Source organism: Salpingoeca rosetta, assembly GCF_000188695.1.
Source record: "Salpingoeca rosetta unplaced genomic scaffold supercont1.1, whole genome shotgun sequence".
In the NCBI taxonomy this organism is placed as follows: domain Eukaryota; class Choanoflagellata; order Craspedida; family Salpingoecidae; genus Salpingoeca; species Salpingoeca rosetta.
Window position 1 is genome coordinate 2,339,233 of NW_004457740.1, and position 15,000 is coordinate 2,354,232.

At 56.1% G+C, this 15,000-nt stretch overlaps 4 protein-coding genes across 4 annotated transcripts in view; 1 reads left to right on the forward strand and 3 right to left on the reverse strand.

The window, feature by feature from the left end:
- Positions 1-102: 102 nt before the first annotated feature.
- PTSG_00524 (uncharacterized protein) lies at positions 103-1,611 on the reverse strand (the record flags this gene model as incomplete). Its single annotated transcript, XM_004999009.1, has 5 exons — positions 103-206; positions 453-606; positions 892-1,063; positions 1,263-1,367; positions 1,496-1,611. 5 exons carry the CDS (start codon positions 1,609-1,611, stop codon positions 103-105), a joined length of 651 nt encoding a protein of 216 aa, XP_004999066.1.
- Positions 1,612-1,775: 164 nt separating this feature from the next.
- Positions 1,776-10,828, forward strand: PTSG_11597 (uncharacterized protein). The gene is made up of 10 exons (XM_004999010.1): positions 1,776-2,662; positions 2,846-2,981; positions 3,264-3,443; positions 3,629-3,744; positions 4,069-4,194; positions 4,403-4,946; positions 5,368-7,468; positions 7,841-8,596; positions 8,903-9,200; positions 9,433-10,828. The coding sequence occupies exons 1-10, from the start codon at positions 2,286-2,288 to the stop codon at positions 10,724-10,726; spliced, it is 5,928 nt and encodes a 1,975-aa protein (XP_004999067.1). The 5' UTR covers positions 1,776-2,285; the 3' UTR covers positions 10,727-10,828.
- A 626-nt stretch (positions 10,829-11,454) lies between these two features.
- Positions 11,455-13,121, reverse strand: PTSG_00525 (uncharacterized protein; the record flags this gene model as incomplete). Its single annotated transcript, XM_004999011.1, has 5 exons — positions 11,455-11,798; positions 12,073-12,342; positions 12,490-12,581; positions 12,755-12,904; positions 13,039-13,121. The coding sequence occupies 5 exons, from the start codon at positions 13,119-13,121 to the stop codon at positions 11,455-11,457; spliced, it is 939 nt and encodes a 312-aa protein (XP_004999068.1).
- Positions 13,122-13,623: 502 nt separating this feature from the next.
- Positions 13,624-15,000, reverse strand: part of PTSG_00526 (uncharacterized protein) — a gene marked incomplete at both ends in the record, with an annotated part of 2,240 nt that continues 863 nt past the window's right edge. Inside the window, 4 exons of the mRNA XM_004999012.1 lie at positions 13,624-13,689; positions 13,930-14,382; positions 14,672-14,767; positions 14,879-14,993. Of these exons, the coding sequence (XP_004999069.1) occupies positions 13,624-13,689; positions 13,930-14,382; positions 14,672-14,767; positions 14,879-14,993 (730 nt within the window). The remainder of the gene's footprint in view (positions 13,690-13,929; positions 14,383-14,671; positions 14,768-14,878; positions 14,994-15,000) is intronic.

Here is a 15,000-nt window from a genome sequence, read left to right on the forward strand (position 1 = left end):
ACCCTCGTCTCTCCCCTACCCTCGTCTCTCCCCTCTCCTCGTCTCGCGGTGTCGCTGCTGCCTCGCCTGCCTGTGGCACTCTGCCCATCACCAAACGTTCGTTTACTGACGACGCACAAACTTGAGGACGTGTAACCGCTCTCCACCAGCACGGCGACTGAGCACAATCTCCCCCTCAAATTCCGGCAGCATGTGCAGCATCGAATCTGGGACAGAAGGCACACAGAGAGTGTGCGTGGTTATGTGTGTATGTGTGAGTGTGTGAGTGTGTGTGTGGTTGTGTAAGAGTGTGGTTGAGTGAGCGAGGGAAGTGCAAGTGGTCGAAAGAAAGTGCACAGCATCACACACGCACAAAGCGCAAACACAGCACACACACACACACACACACACACACACACACACACACACAAAGCACAAACACACACAACACACACACACACATGCGCACTGACCAAGAGAGCCGCCAATGAGGTTTTCTTGAAGCGCAATCATGTACAGGATTCCAGAGTCAGTGAGCACAGCTGGAACTTGAGGGAGGAACCGGTCAATGACCTCCCTCCCATCAGCACCACCAGCCCATGCTGCCATCAAGCCTTCCTGACCAACCTAACCCACCACGCACAGAAACCAACAAACACCGAAGCATGTGCAGATGAGTATTGGAGGCCTGGTGGCAGGGGGGTGGGGTCGCGGAAACAACACCCAAGCGCAGACTGAATAGGGCACAAAAAGCCCACCCTGGCTCATTGCACACATGACATGCACAGCACTTCATGCACCCACCGCACCTCACGGACACGCACACACACACGCACACACACACACACACACACACACACACACACACACACACACAAACGCGCGCACAAGCGCGCACATGCATGGACGTACTTCCTCTGATGGGGTTACGACGTACGGAGGGTTAAAGATGAGAATGTCCGCTTTAATGCTGCGATCAATGAGCGGCTGTAACAAATCCCCTTGCAGGCACTCTGCTTCAATGCCGTTGCGTTGAAACGTATCCTGCGTGCACATGACGGCGTCCGGATTGATATCAACCGCCCTGTAGGCACGCAGCAAGCAACGTGCGAGCACGGCGGTGGTGTGGGCGGAAAGAAGCATGCAACAGCCCTCATGGCAGCGCACACGCAACACAGAAAGCACAGCAAGTTGCTCACAAAGCCACACACACACACACACACACACACACACGCACACACACGCACACACACACACACACACACACACACACACACACACACACACACACCACGACTTGCATGTATTTTGAAGAGTCCTTGAGAAAGCATGCGAGCGAGGTGATGGGAACACCGCTTCCGGATCCAATTTCAACACACAGCTGCGGCCTGCAACGAGTGAGGGGAGCGTAAGTTAAAGAGGGAGTCAACGAGGGGAGTGCTTTGAGTGGGTGTCGAGTGAACACACGTGTGCATATTGAAGAAAAAGAGAGAACAACAAGTACAGAAGCGCTCACTTGATGGCGAGGATGTTCTTCAAGTCTGCTTCCAAGCCATCAATCAGCAAAAACGTGTCCTCTGCAGGCTCATACACAGAGTCCACCTTCCCATACTCTGGCACATGCAACTCCATCACTATGTATTTGTGCGTGTATGTGTGTGTGTGTGTGTGTGCGTGTGTGTGTGCGCGCGTGTGTGTGTGTGTGTGTGTGTGTGGCAGAAAGTGATGTGAGCACGCTCCGCAGAACGCAGCTGGTTACGACATCATAGGGTGTAGTACAAGCTTTTTCGGTTGTCCGGGTGGCGAATAGCACCGAAGTCAACGTCGCGTTGTTGGGAGCACAACAGCAAGAGGCAAGAGCAAGCAGCCATGTGTGTGTTTTTCGGTTGTGCTTAACAAACTAGCCAAGCCAGACAGACACCCACTCGCCAAGACGACGGCATCGTGGTGCAGGAGACACCAACCAACCAACAAACCAACCAGCCAAGCAAGGAAGGGAGAAAGAGAGAACTTTGAAAGAGGTGAAGCGAAGTGAAGTGAAGTGGGTGGGGCAGTGCAACAAATACCGCGAGCCAAGGCATACAGCAGCACCAGCACATACAGACAGCACCCTCGCAAGCAAGCCGGTTGGCTGAGCACAGCGACCACGCAGTTTGCTCAGCAACAGCCCCGCGAAACTCGAAAACGAGCAGAAGGCGTGCGTTGGGGGAAAACTTGAATCCCTCGTCATCCATTGATCCGGGTGGGGGCGGCACGCTCCAAACACACGCATTCATTGTTTCGCTGCCGGAGAAGAGACAGAGGCCATGGATGGACGCTGCCTGTTGCACGCTGGCAGCCAACAGCAGCTTGGCACGCAGCAAGGCCTTGCAGGCACCACCACAACGAGCGCAACAAGCACAGCACGCACAGCTGCAAGGCAGAAGAGGTCAACACGAAGAAGAAGAACAACAACAACAACAACAACGAGAAGTTGCCCCATGGACAGCGGGGTGGTGATGCAGACGTCGAAGCCAACTGAGGCTCAGACGTTGGCACCACGGTCATGTGCAGATGCAATGTGCACGCCAAAACACAACACAGCACCAGCCCTGGGTTGGCTCAGAGGGGCCTTGTCCTCTTGGCTGCTTGCACTATGTCTCTTTCTCCTCGTCAACAGCCAAGGCTCACTTGCAGCTCGAACGTAAGTGCAGTGGCCGCGCGTGTGCGTGCATGTGTGTGTGTGTGTGTGTGTGTGTGTGTGTGTGTGTGCGTGTGTCTGTGCGTGCGTGTGTCTGTGTCTGTCTGTCTCTCCCTCTCTCCCTGTATGTGCCTGTGCGCGTGCGTGCTGCGTACTCAACTCCCCCCCCCCCACACACACACACAGGAGTGTGCTGGTGCGCAACCCATCATTTGAGTTTCCGTGGACGGGCACATTCTCAACGACCATCGAGGACTGGCAGCAGACGGATGGCACGGGCGTCTTTCGACAAAACAAACAAGCCTACCCAGTTACCCTCCCCGTGAGTGACCGAACCCTGCTGTATCTGCTTTCCTTGTGACGACGGCTGCAACCCCCACGCAACACACGCGCTCTCACTTCATGTGAACGCCAGCCTGCGTCGTGAACAACAGCTTTCTTTCCTTCTTGCACCAAGCCACACTTGGACAAGGCAATTCCAGCGCTACCTCACTCACCCACTCACTCACATCCCATCACATCACAAACACAACCTCACTCACTCACTCACATCGCAAACACACGATACATCATTGTCACGCACCTTGCTTTTCTGCAATACCAGTTGCCCGCGTTTCTCAACCTCGCATACCTCAAAGCCGGCAGCCGCATTAGGCAAACCCTCGGCGAGCACGCGCCAGAGGCTGGCAACGTCTACCAGCTTTCTGTCTTCCTCGCATGGCGTGCAGATCAAGCAGACTTCCCAACAACCCGAATCACTGTGTCAACATCCCAATCCAGCACGGTGTGTATGTGTGTGCATGTGCGTGCACTTGGTCATGTTCTGTGCGTTCTTGTTGTTGTATTCGTGTGCAAACCTTGCCGGCGTGCATACAGTGCGAACGATATGCGCCAGCCAGAACCCCATGTGATGCATCGTGTAACCGTCGTCCACATCACCTGCTCCGGCTCTTCCCACTCAAATTGCAGGTCATTGCTCAGCTTGTTGTGTCTCGTGATGACTTGAGTCCTGGCGCCGGTCTCATCTTCACCACGCGCTCCACTGCATTCGACGACGCCCTTCTTGGCGAGCGTCTCGTCATCAGGTGTGCAGATGCTGTACGTGCGTGTGCGCAACTGTATGTACATGTGCGTGTGTGTTTATGTGTGTGTACGTGTGTGTGCGTGTGTGTACGTGTGTGTGTGCGTGTGTGTACGTGCGTGTGTGTACGTGTGTGTGTGTACGTGTGTGTGTGTCTGTGTGTCTGTGTGGCGCGTGTGCGCAAATGTGTGTCTGTGTGTGGCGCGCGTGTGCGCAAATGTGTGTGTGTGTCTGTGTGTGCAGGTACTTCTGCTTCTTCCCTCCTTCTTGCACTTCACGGTATTGCTCATGCTGTTGTGCCTTTTGCCATTGTCATCTGACATGACAGCATCGAGGCCGCTGCGAGCGTCAACGCGAAACTTCAGAGCAACATCGACGCTGTGCGGCTGCACCTGCTCACGGGCGCCGACCTCTCCACCACCACAACAACCACAACCACAACCACGACGTCAAGGTGAGCAGCCCACAGATGCTCACGTCACGTCACGAGTGACTGCCGCCGGGCCACACACACACACACACACACACACACACACACACACACACACACACACACACACACACACACACACACACACACACACAGAGCACACAGCACACAGCACACACATACACAACATACTCACCCTTGACTTTGCTTGCCTGTTTTGCTGTGCTCACAGTGAGACGCGTGGCACGGTGGAGATGCTCACAACGACAGAGGAGCTGTTTTCAACTGTGACGGATGATGTGTTGGACACAACAACAAACGCGTTGCTCACAACCACCGAGGAGCCAATGGCCACCACCACAGACGAAGAATCGTTAACCACGACCGAGGACATGATGACCACCACGGAAGAATTGCTGACCACAACAGAAGAATTGCTGACCACAACAGAAGCATTCGATACCACCACCGAAGACTTTGAAACCACCACCGACGAGTTCACCTCATCCACCACCACAACCACCACAACAACCACCAGCACCACCACAACAACATCTACAGGCAGCACGCTACCGCCTGGCAGTTCCCAGCTTGACGTGGCCAACCCAAGCTTTGAGGTGGATGATTTGGCCGGGTTCATTGCCGTTGGTCGCGTTTCAGGTTGGGCTCGGAGCATGGACGCACTCACAATTCACCCAACAAGCCCGAACCTCATCAACCCCGATGCACGCGTCCCTGATGGTTCGCAGGCCGTTTTCCTCCCGTCCCGCGCCAAGGTGAGCGAGGAATGCGGAATGACGACATGCAACGCGCGCACACCCCAATGGCATGGGCCTTGCAGTGGTGCATGTGGAGACGCACCCGCACAGCTATGGCTCTCACATCACACACACACACACACACACACACACAAGTTCACGCACGCACACACACACAAGTTCACGCACGCACACACACACACAAGTTCACGCACACACACACACACAAGTTCACGCACACACACACACACACAAGTTCACGCACAAACACACACACGCACACACACACAAGTTCACGCACAAACACACACACGCACACACGCACACACGCACACACGCACACACGCACAAACACACACACGCACACACACACGCACACACCATCTCTCTCTCCTTCTCACACATATGCACTCACTCACATGCACTCGCGCCTGCGTAGGTGAGCCAAGTGCTTCCAACCGAGTTTCAGGAGCTCCACCTGTACACGCTAGCCGTGTACGTCGCCGCGCGCGCAGACTTCCAGTCGTCGCCAGCACTGACCCTGACTGTCACAGACAGCACAAACACGCCACTCCTCTCCAACACCATCTCCTCGGCTGTCATTGCCCAGCACAGGGGTGACTTTGCACAGTACCTCCTCCAGGTGCCCATTGCACCAGACAGTGCAGTGCTCGGCCAGAACGTGCGCATTGCGCTGCAGGCGTCCACGGGCGATGGCGCAGTCATGGTGGATGACGTGAGGGTCTACGAGCAAGTGTGCACCGCTCGCCTCTGCCCAACCCTGCTCACGACAACAGTGACCTCCACATCTTCGTCAACCTCCACGTCTTCATCCACGTCCACTTCCTCCTCAACCTCAACCTCCACCTCCACCTCCACCTCCACAACCACCAGCACCAGCACATCGACAAGCACATCGACAAGTACTTCCACCTCCACCTCTACTTCCACCTCCACCTCCACCTCCACTTCCACATCAAGCACAACGTCGACCAGCAGCACCACCTCCACCTCAACATCCACATCCACAAGCACGAGCACGTCCACTTCCACGTCCTCCTCCACCTCAACGTCATCATCGTCGTCCACCACCACATCCACCTCCACATCCTCCTCCACTTCAACATCATCCTCATTCACGTCTACCTCCACAACCACGTCCTCTCGCTCCACTTCAACCTCCTCCTCAACCTCCACCTCTTCCTCCACCTCAACCTCCTCCACATCCAGCACGTCTTCATCCTCATCGACATCCACATCATCCTCAACGTCCACCTCATCCTCCACCTCCACCTCCACCTCTGCGGAGACCCCCAGCGATATCGAGTTTATCGCACTCCTCAACAATGACTTTGAGACCCCCAATCTGCAGACCCCGTTTGCGTCGTCGTCCTTCATCCCGGACTGGCAGCAGCCGAGCGGCTCGTCGGCCCTGCTCCGCCTCGAAGGCTACATCAACCACACCATCACCCCGATCCTCAGCGGCCCCCAGGTCGTGCAGCTTGACCCCAACGCGTGCATTGCGCAGCAGCGAACCAAGGTCACCATCACGCCAGGCACCTTCTACTCATACGTCATTGGCGTGGCACAGGACGTGTGCTGCGACGGCCCAGACTTTGCCGGTGTGTTTGTGCAGGTGGCGCTTGGCGGATCCCCCGTCGCCAATTGCGCCTTTGACGCGCCCCGCCGCTTTGAGCCCGGGTACGCGGCCGAGCTCGTGTGCGGCTTTCAAGCCACCACGATGGAGGTGTCCACGCTGGTTGTCTCCATTTGCTCAGCAGAAGACACCGCGTTTGTTGACAACGTGCGTCTGGCTGCAACGGAGGGTGCACTTCCCGTCCCACACGAGGCAACTCGTGTCATCGAGCCCAGACCCTCAACCACTACAATGGCAATGACAGCGACAACCACAACCACAACGACAACCACTACAATGACAACCACAACCACAACCACAACCACCACAACCACAACCACCACTACGACCACCACGACTATGGATGGTTGTTCTGAGGTCGGATGCGTGCCCTCTTTCGCGACAGACCACACGTTTGTGACCGCATCTGCGTTTGAGGCCTCGTTCCTCAGGCTGGTTGATGTGGACGGCGACGGCGACCAAGACGTGATTGTGGTTGCAAAGGACGCACAGCAGGTGCTCTGGTATGAGCAACAGCCAGGCAGTGTGTATGTCCCGCGAACACTGGATGACAGCACGCCAAAGCCTGCCCGCCTTGCAGTGCACGTGGACGCGCTTGGCGCTGTCTCCATCGCCATTGCCTACCCTTCGTCGCGCCTGATTGTGCTCTTGAGCAACACGCCGGAGTCACCGTACCGCTTCTTCCGCACGGAGATCCCCACCACGTCCAAGATCAACCACCTCGTCTTTGATGATGTGGATGGCGACGGTGTTGCTGACGTTGTTGGTGCCTCCCGCACGCGCAACGACGTCTACTGGTTCATCGCTGCTGATGCGTTTGCCGAGCAGCTTAAGCTGCAGGACATTGGAGCGTTCAGCGACGCAGAATTCGCCGACTTTGACGGTGGGCTACGGTGCATGTGTGTGTGTTGGGGGGGGGGGGCATACGCTTGTGTGTGTACGTGTGTGTGTGTGTGTGTGCATACGCTTGTGTGTGTGTGTGTGCGTGTTTGTGTGCATGTATGTTTGTTGAGCGTGTGTGGGCGTGTGTGGGCATGTATGTGCGTGTGCGCACGTGTGCTTGTCTCCTTACCATAATGTCCGTCAACTGCAACGGCCTTCATTTACGTGCATCACACGCAACATGTGCTCGTTGATGTGTAACAATGTGTTCTCTCTCTCACGCAATGGCACACTTTTGCTTGCTTGTATGCGCATGGTTCTGTTTTGTTGTTCCCGCCGCTGTTTCGTCTTCCTCTTCCCCTTGGTTCTGCAGGGCTGGGCCACGTTGATTTTGTGGTGACGGATGTGCGCACAAACGAGCTTGTGGCGTATGTGAGCAGCGATGCTTCAAGCATCGACATTGTAAGCATTTCGTCGCTGGTTGACGGCATTGCTGTCTCCAGCGCTGATGTGGACAACAACGGAGAGCGGGATGTTGTCGCTGGCTCCGTACAGGGCCGCGTCGTGCTTGTGCGTGATCCGCTCACAGCGCCCATTGAGACAACGCTGCTTGACCCTGACGCAGACCTGCCACCAGGCACTGGGGAGCTTGTGGACGTGTACGCTGGCGACCTAAACGGCGACACGCGCGCGGATGTGGTGGCGGTGTTCCAGGGCGGTGTGGGTGCGGTCCTGCTACAAGCCGAACCCCAAAATGGGGAGGATGTTGTGTTTGAGGCGCCCACATTCTTCGTCACGTCGTACGACGCGTCGTCGCTGCATGTGGCAGACATGGATGGCGATGGCGATCTGGACCTCGTTATCGGCTCCACCACGGGTGTTGTTGCCGTTCACCACAGCACATGCTGCCGTGATGGCCCGCCCACACCAACCCCCATCGGCGTGTGCACAGAGGAGTTTCAGGTTGTGCTGGATGCTGAGCTCGGGGCCACTGTGGGCGCCACCATTGTTGGCACGTGGATAGAGAGCACTTCGCCGATGGGATTCTTTGGTGATTCGTTCTACACTGCAGATGGCGGCACCAGTGAAGCGACCAGTGTCAACTTCTTCCTCGACTCCTTGCCAGACGGTACATGGCGCGCGCGTGTGTGTCTGTATTTGTGTGTGTTTGTGTGTGTGTGTGTGTAGTTGCATGTGTATGTATGTGTGCCGTTACAAACGTGTTTGTGTGTGTGTGCGTGTGTGTGTGTGTGTGTGTGTTTTCGTTTGTGTGTTGTTTGTGCGTGTGTTGTGGACCTTGGACCTGGGAATGTAACAATTGAGTTGTCAGCACATGCGGTGAATGCGTGGCCACCGTTGTATTTGAATTGTTGTTTGGTTTGATATTCCCCGCAACGCTCACGCTTCTTTTCATTATTGCGCCTGCCTCGCACAGGGTTCTATCTTGTGGACGTGTCGTATGTGAGTCAGGGCGCGTCATCGTCGCCATCTGTGCAGTACGTGGCCTCCTCGGGCGGGCAGGTTGTCGCTGCCACCATTGACCAGCAGTCTCCACCTGCCGATGGCGATGGCTGGTCCCCGCTCACCATGGGTGCGTTTGCGGTCACGGCCACGACGGAGGACGTCATCTCTGTTGTTGCCGACGCGTCTGCCCCCGGTGTGGTTGCCGCTGATGCCCTTCGCATCACACGCTGTCGCAACTACATTCCGGACACGGACTTCCCGACTCAGAGGTGTGTGTGCGCGCGCGCGCGCGCGCGTGTGTGTGTGTGTGTGTGTGTGTGTGTGTGTGTGTGTGTGTGTGTGTGTGTGTGTGTGTGTGTGTGTGTGTGTGGTTGCACACGTAACTGTGCGTACTTGCGCATTTGCGTGTTCGGATAGGAGAGTTTGACCCATGTCATTGTTCCGTTGTTCTTGAAATGGGCTGCTCACACTTGTGCTGTGTTTGGCTTGTTTGGTTGGCAGGACTACAACAACAACAACAACAACAACAACAACAACAACAACAACAACAACAACAACAACAACAACAACAACAACCACGACAACAACAACCACGACAACAACAACCACGACAACAACGTCGACCAGCTTTCGCTTCCCCCAGCTACTGCCTGAACCCGACCCAAGCGATGTTGGTGCCGAAGTGTGGCGCCTCAACGCCGGTGGCGGCAGCTACGTTGACAGCGGTGGCAACACGTGGATCTCTGATGCGGACTTTGCGCCGTTCGGGCAGACCAACGACGTTGGTGGCGGGAACATCCAGAACACGGTTGATGACGAGTTGTACTGGACTGAGCGCTACCGTCCGAGCCCGCAGGGGCCGCTCCTGTTTGAACTGCCCATTGCACAGGCGGGGGTGTACCACGTGTTCCTCCACTTTGCCGAGATTTACGCCGGCATTTCGGGCCCCGGGCAGCGCGTGTTTGACATTGAGCTGGAAGGGCAGCTGGCCATCGACAACTACGACACATACGCGGAGAATGGCTTTTTTACGGCGGGCGTGCGCGGCTTCACCATCGCTGTCACGGACGGAACGCTCAACGTGCAGCTCACGGGCGAGGTGCAGAACCCGCACGCGGCCGCCATCGCCGTGTTTGAGGACGCGGGTGGCGCAACGCTGTCGACGGGCGCCGTGCCGCCACGGGGAAGCACCACCACGCTTGCCTCCGTTGCAACGGCAGCGTCATCGTCACCGACAACCAAGGCGTCATCACGTCCGCCAACGCAAACCGCCGCAGCAACAACAACTGCTGGTGGTGGCATGTCCGGCACCCCGCTGCTGCGCATCAACTGCGGTGGCCCGCGCGTCTTGTCTCTGGACGCCACCGTGTGGGAGAGCGACGCGTTTGCTGTGTCTGGCACGACGGCCGTGCACAAGGTTCGCGTTCAGCCGCCATCCAGTGCCGTGGCCTCCACCGTCTACCAGTCTGAGCGGCAGGCGCTGCTGAGCGAGGACGAGCTGGCGTTTGCCGTGCCGGTCCGGAACGGGCTGTATCGGCTGCAGTTCCACTTTGCGGAGACGTCCACTGCCGTTGGCCCTGGCGCGCGCGTGTTTGACCTCTACGCAGAAGGCGTTCTCGTGTACGACAACATTGACATTGTGCAGGCTGTTGGCTACTCCAAGGCGCTTGCTGTTCAGGTCGACGCATTTGTGGAGGACAGCACGCTTGACTTTGCGCTCGTGCGCGTACCAACGTCAACCAGCCCTCCAAAGCTCAATGCGTTTTCCATCGACACGCTGCTGCTCGTTGAATGATTCAACGACAATATCCTGAACTGAACCTTAACGCTGCCCAGCTGTTATCTTGGGGTGAGGCGTGCATATGGCTTATTTTGTGTGTGTGTGTGTGTGTGTGTGTGTGTGTGTGTGTGTGTGTGTGTGTGTGTGTGTGTGTGTGTGTGTGTGTGTGTGTGTGTGTGTGTGTGTGTGTGTGTTTCAAGTGTGCTTCGTGTTGTGGAATGTATGATTTGGTGCGGCATGTCCGAGCACTTGTTTGTGCATATTTCTCCTGGTGTGTGTACATGTGGCCTGATGCTTGCTGGGCGGTGTGAGCGATTTGTTAATGTGACGGTCAAGCGAGTGCAGTGGATGTGTCGCGGCTATGTTACGGTGCCGCATCCTCGTTTGAGGCGTCATTCATGCATGCTACGCTACGATTGTGGGTGCTGATCCTTTGTTGGTTTGTTGTTTTCCACCTTACTACAACTCGAGTGTTGATTGACATGTTCGACCGTGTGCGACGATGGATAGCGTTGCTAGCTTAGAAAATAACACAATGAATCAAACCAACATGTTATGTTACCAGCAGACAAGCTGCGAACGTATGCACAATAGTGTACGTCGTCAGAGCGGGAGGTGAAGAACAGTGAAAATGACAAGCAATGGCCGAGCGAATGTGTGTGTGTGTGTGTGTGTGTGTGTGTGTGTGTGTGTGTGTGTGTGTGTGTGTGTGTGTGTGTGTGTGTGCTGGCCATCGTCGCTGATTATGCGGTGCTCTCGTCGGGTGCAGTGCTGTCCAAATTGCTGGGGTCGCCGTCAGCGTCTTGTAGCAACGGCTCCTCAAACACGTGCACATCTTGTTGGACGGGTACATGGCGAAGCACCCATGTAGTGGCGGCAAGAGACATGGACGCCCGGCCACCTTCGTCGGCCATCGTGCTGGTTGCGCGTTTGGTGTCATCACTGGTACTCGTGCAGTGCTGTGTTTCTGCTGTTGTTGTTGCTGCTGCTGGCAGCTCAATGGCAGACACCATGTGCGACGAATCTTCACGCTGCACCAGCAGCAGAAACCGTCCAACATGACAATGGGATATGATTGGCAGCCGCCCTGGTCATGTGCACGCGTCGTGCAGGTGTGTGTCTCCGTGAGTTTGCGTGAGGATGCGTGAGTGCCAGCGAGTGACACACACATACTCCCTCTCTCTCTCTCTCTCTCTCTCTCTCTCTCTCTCTCTCTCTCTCTCTCTCTCTCTCTCTCTCTCTCTCTCTCTCTCTCTCTCTCTCTCTCTCTCTGTGCCTCGATGTGTGTATCAAGAGAGGATGAGTGCATGCAGCATCGACGCACAACCGCACATCATACAGTGGCAACGAGACCACCCAACCTGTGATTTCGACGGCAAGGAGCGGCGGTCCTGAAATGGCGAAGAGGGGTGTGTCGGCGTTGCTGCTGCCACCAGGGCGCGGGCGCGAGGTGGTGAGCCGCCAAACGCAGAGCAACCCGTCCAGGCCCGACGAAATGACGGTGTTGTGAGCTGCATCGTGGGTGATGGTGGAGATGGCTGCCTCGTGCACAACGCTGCTCTTTGAGCCGCCGGCCGTGTCGCCAATGTTGAAGCAGTGCACGCGCAAGTCACTCCCGCAACACAGCACACCTGTTACACATGCACAGCGCCACCAAGGAACGTAAGTTGGTGTTCACATTGCACCGTGTGAGATGCGGTTACGGTGAGGCGGGGGGCTTGCCAAGTGTGAATCGGCAGACTTCCAAACGAGAGCACGCACGTTTGACCTTAACGTACATGAAGGAGCTATGCTCGTGACGGCGTGCACTTCCCAGCCATCGCCAAGAAGCTGTTGCCCATGGAGCTCCTTTTTCTGCTTCTTCTCAAATCTGAACACAACAGTCGCAGGGGAGAAGGTGGGTGTGGTGGTGATAATGGTGGTGAAGAAGAAGAAGAAGAAGAAGAAGAAGATGATGATGATTGCAGCGGGAGCAAGGCTATTCATCAGGAAAGCAAGCGACGCTGCTGGATGCGCATTGCGTGTGTTTTCAGTGTAACTTACGGCGCTTGCCAGACCCACAGGCCGTGCTCCCATGTTCCAAGAGCCAGCACATCAGGCGTGAGCGAGACAGAGGCTGGGGACGCAAGTGTGTGCGGAAGCTTCGTGGAGTGCTGCTGCTCAATCACCAATCCAGACTTGGTGGTCTTCGCCCTGATGTAACACCAAAATTCAATAAGAGGGAAAGGAGGAGTTGGACAGCGCCAGTCAGAGCAAGTTGCGGGCAGGTGGAGATGGCATGCTTGGCATTGGCAATGGTTACATGGCATGTTGAGCTGGTGCCGCACCGAAACGTGAGAATGTCGGCAGCTGTTGTGAGGACGACAACTCCATAGCAGGAGCCCGCGGCCACAGTGCAGATGTCAGCCATAACAACCTCGTCTTGTACACCCGTCCTGCGTGCGTGCGTGCGTGCGTGCGTGCGTGCGTGCGTGCGTGTGTGTGTGTGTGTGTGTGTGTGTGTGTGTGTGTGTGTGTGTGTGTGTGTGTGTGTGTGTGTGTGAGAAAAAAAATATGTTTGCCAGTGAGCACATGAATGGGTGCAAGCACGCAAGGAAGAAAGTGTGGGCTGCGCAAGCCCTGACGGTGACAACCCATGTTCGCTTCTCCAAGACCACGTGCTACTTACAGCGGATGCGACTTGCTGAGTTGAAGCACAACAGCGTGTGGCTTGTGTTTGCAGCGACAAACGGCTGTCCCATCATCAGTCATGCTCACGCTATCAACATGATCCAACTGACAACATGCAGAAACACAAACACCATCACCACACGAGGCGGGAGGATGCAGCATGAGATCATGTCAGAACACATTCAAGGACCGTCATTGTATGTATGTGTGGGAGAGGGGGTTTGTACACGGCACCCCCGTGTTCAAGTGTGCGGATGGAAACCTTGATCGCTGGTGGCCTCGATGCAGAGGAGTTCTTGTCCAATGCCCTGAATACGTCCTGTTCAAGGGCAACGGAATGAAGAAAGAAAGTCGAAAAACTGAGTGAGCGAAACGAGTGCGTGGACACACACTCACTCACTCACTGACTCGCACACACACACACACACACACACACACACACACACACACACACACACACACACACACACACACACACACACACACACACACACTGACTCACTCACTCTCACGCACGCGCGCACACACACGCGCACACACACACACACCTGAAATGGATGCGGGGGTGTTGGTGGTGGTGTGGGCTTTGACTTTGGCGCTGGGATGAAGAATTCCTTGAGGCCGAGGAATGAATGCTTTGGTCGTTTCTTTGGTGTCTCCAGCACCGCGGATTCGCCCTCCCCGCTGCTGTCTGTGGCATCAACGGCTTCAACGTCCTTGCTCGCGCGCTTGCGCTGCTGTGCGCCTCTTTTCTCCGCCGAAGACTCAGCCTGCTTGGCCTGCTTGTTGTGCTCACCTCTGCTCTGATTGCCACCACCATTGGCAGTAGTGGTTATCGTGCTGTTGCTGCCATCTCCATGATCACCGTCGTTCTTCCCACCATCGTCATCGTCATCAACATGGATGCACACAGGCGCGTCGTCCCCTGCCTTGCCCTTGCTGCGTTTCCCGAAGATACGCGGCAGCCACGACGACGCCTTCGACGGCTTGCTCTTCTTCCCCTTGATGTAGTCGGGTTGAAACGAAACAGCGTGGTGAGAAGCATGGCACGGCAACGCTGAAAAGGCAGGTGAACGAGGCGAACGAAGCAATCGACGCGAACGAAGCAAACGAGGCGACTAGATACACATCCGTGCATTGACAGAAAGCACACACACACACGCACACAGACAGACACGCACACACACACACACACACAGACAGACACACACACACACACACACACACACACACACACACACCACAACACCTAGGCCAAAGATGGGAATAAAGCGGCCACACATATCTCACGGGATAGATGGACGCAGTGCCATTGAGCAAGAGCGCCAAGGATTCGAGCGAACGCGATGGCGGCAGGATGGGCTGCGCGTCTGTTGTGCACTGTGCCTGGAAGAGCGAGGCGGCAGCGGCATGGAGTCAAGCACGGAGGGTGACGTGAGTTGAAGTTCTTGGGACTGAGCGCGAGAGCAGTAGGCGCCACGCAGGATGGCCACTTACAAGCAGGGTGGGCCTGAAGTGCGCGAGGATGCGCGTGTTGTGCTTTTCTGCGTCTGTTCCCTCCCGGTGGAACGCGAGGTCATGCTGACACTCGGGACAGATGATCCTCGGCACCCTGGCAG

Excerpts from the sequence above, each read along its gene's own strand:
- PTSG_11597 (XM_004999010.1), top strand. The coding sequence starts at position 2,286 with ATGGATGGACGCTGCCTGTTGCACGCTGGCAGCCAACAGCAGCTTGGC. Across the intron at positions 7,469-7,840 it reads AGAATTCGCCGACTTTGACG|GGCTGGGCCACGTTGATTTT; the intron begins GTGGGCTACGGT and ends TTGGTTCTGCAG. Across the intron at positions 9,201-9,432 it reads ACGGACTTCCCGACTCAGAG|GACTACAACAACAACAACAA; the intron begins GTGTGTGTGCGC and ends TTTGGTTGGCAG.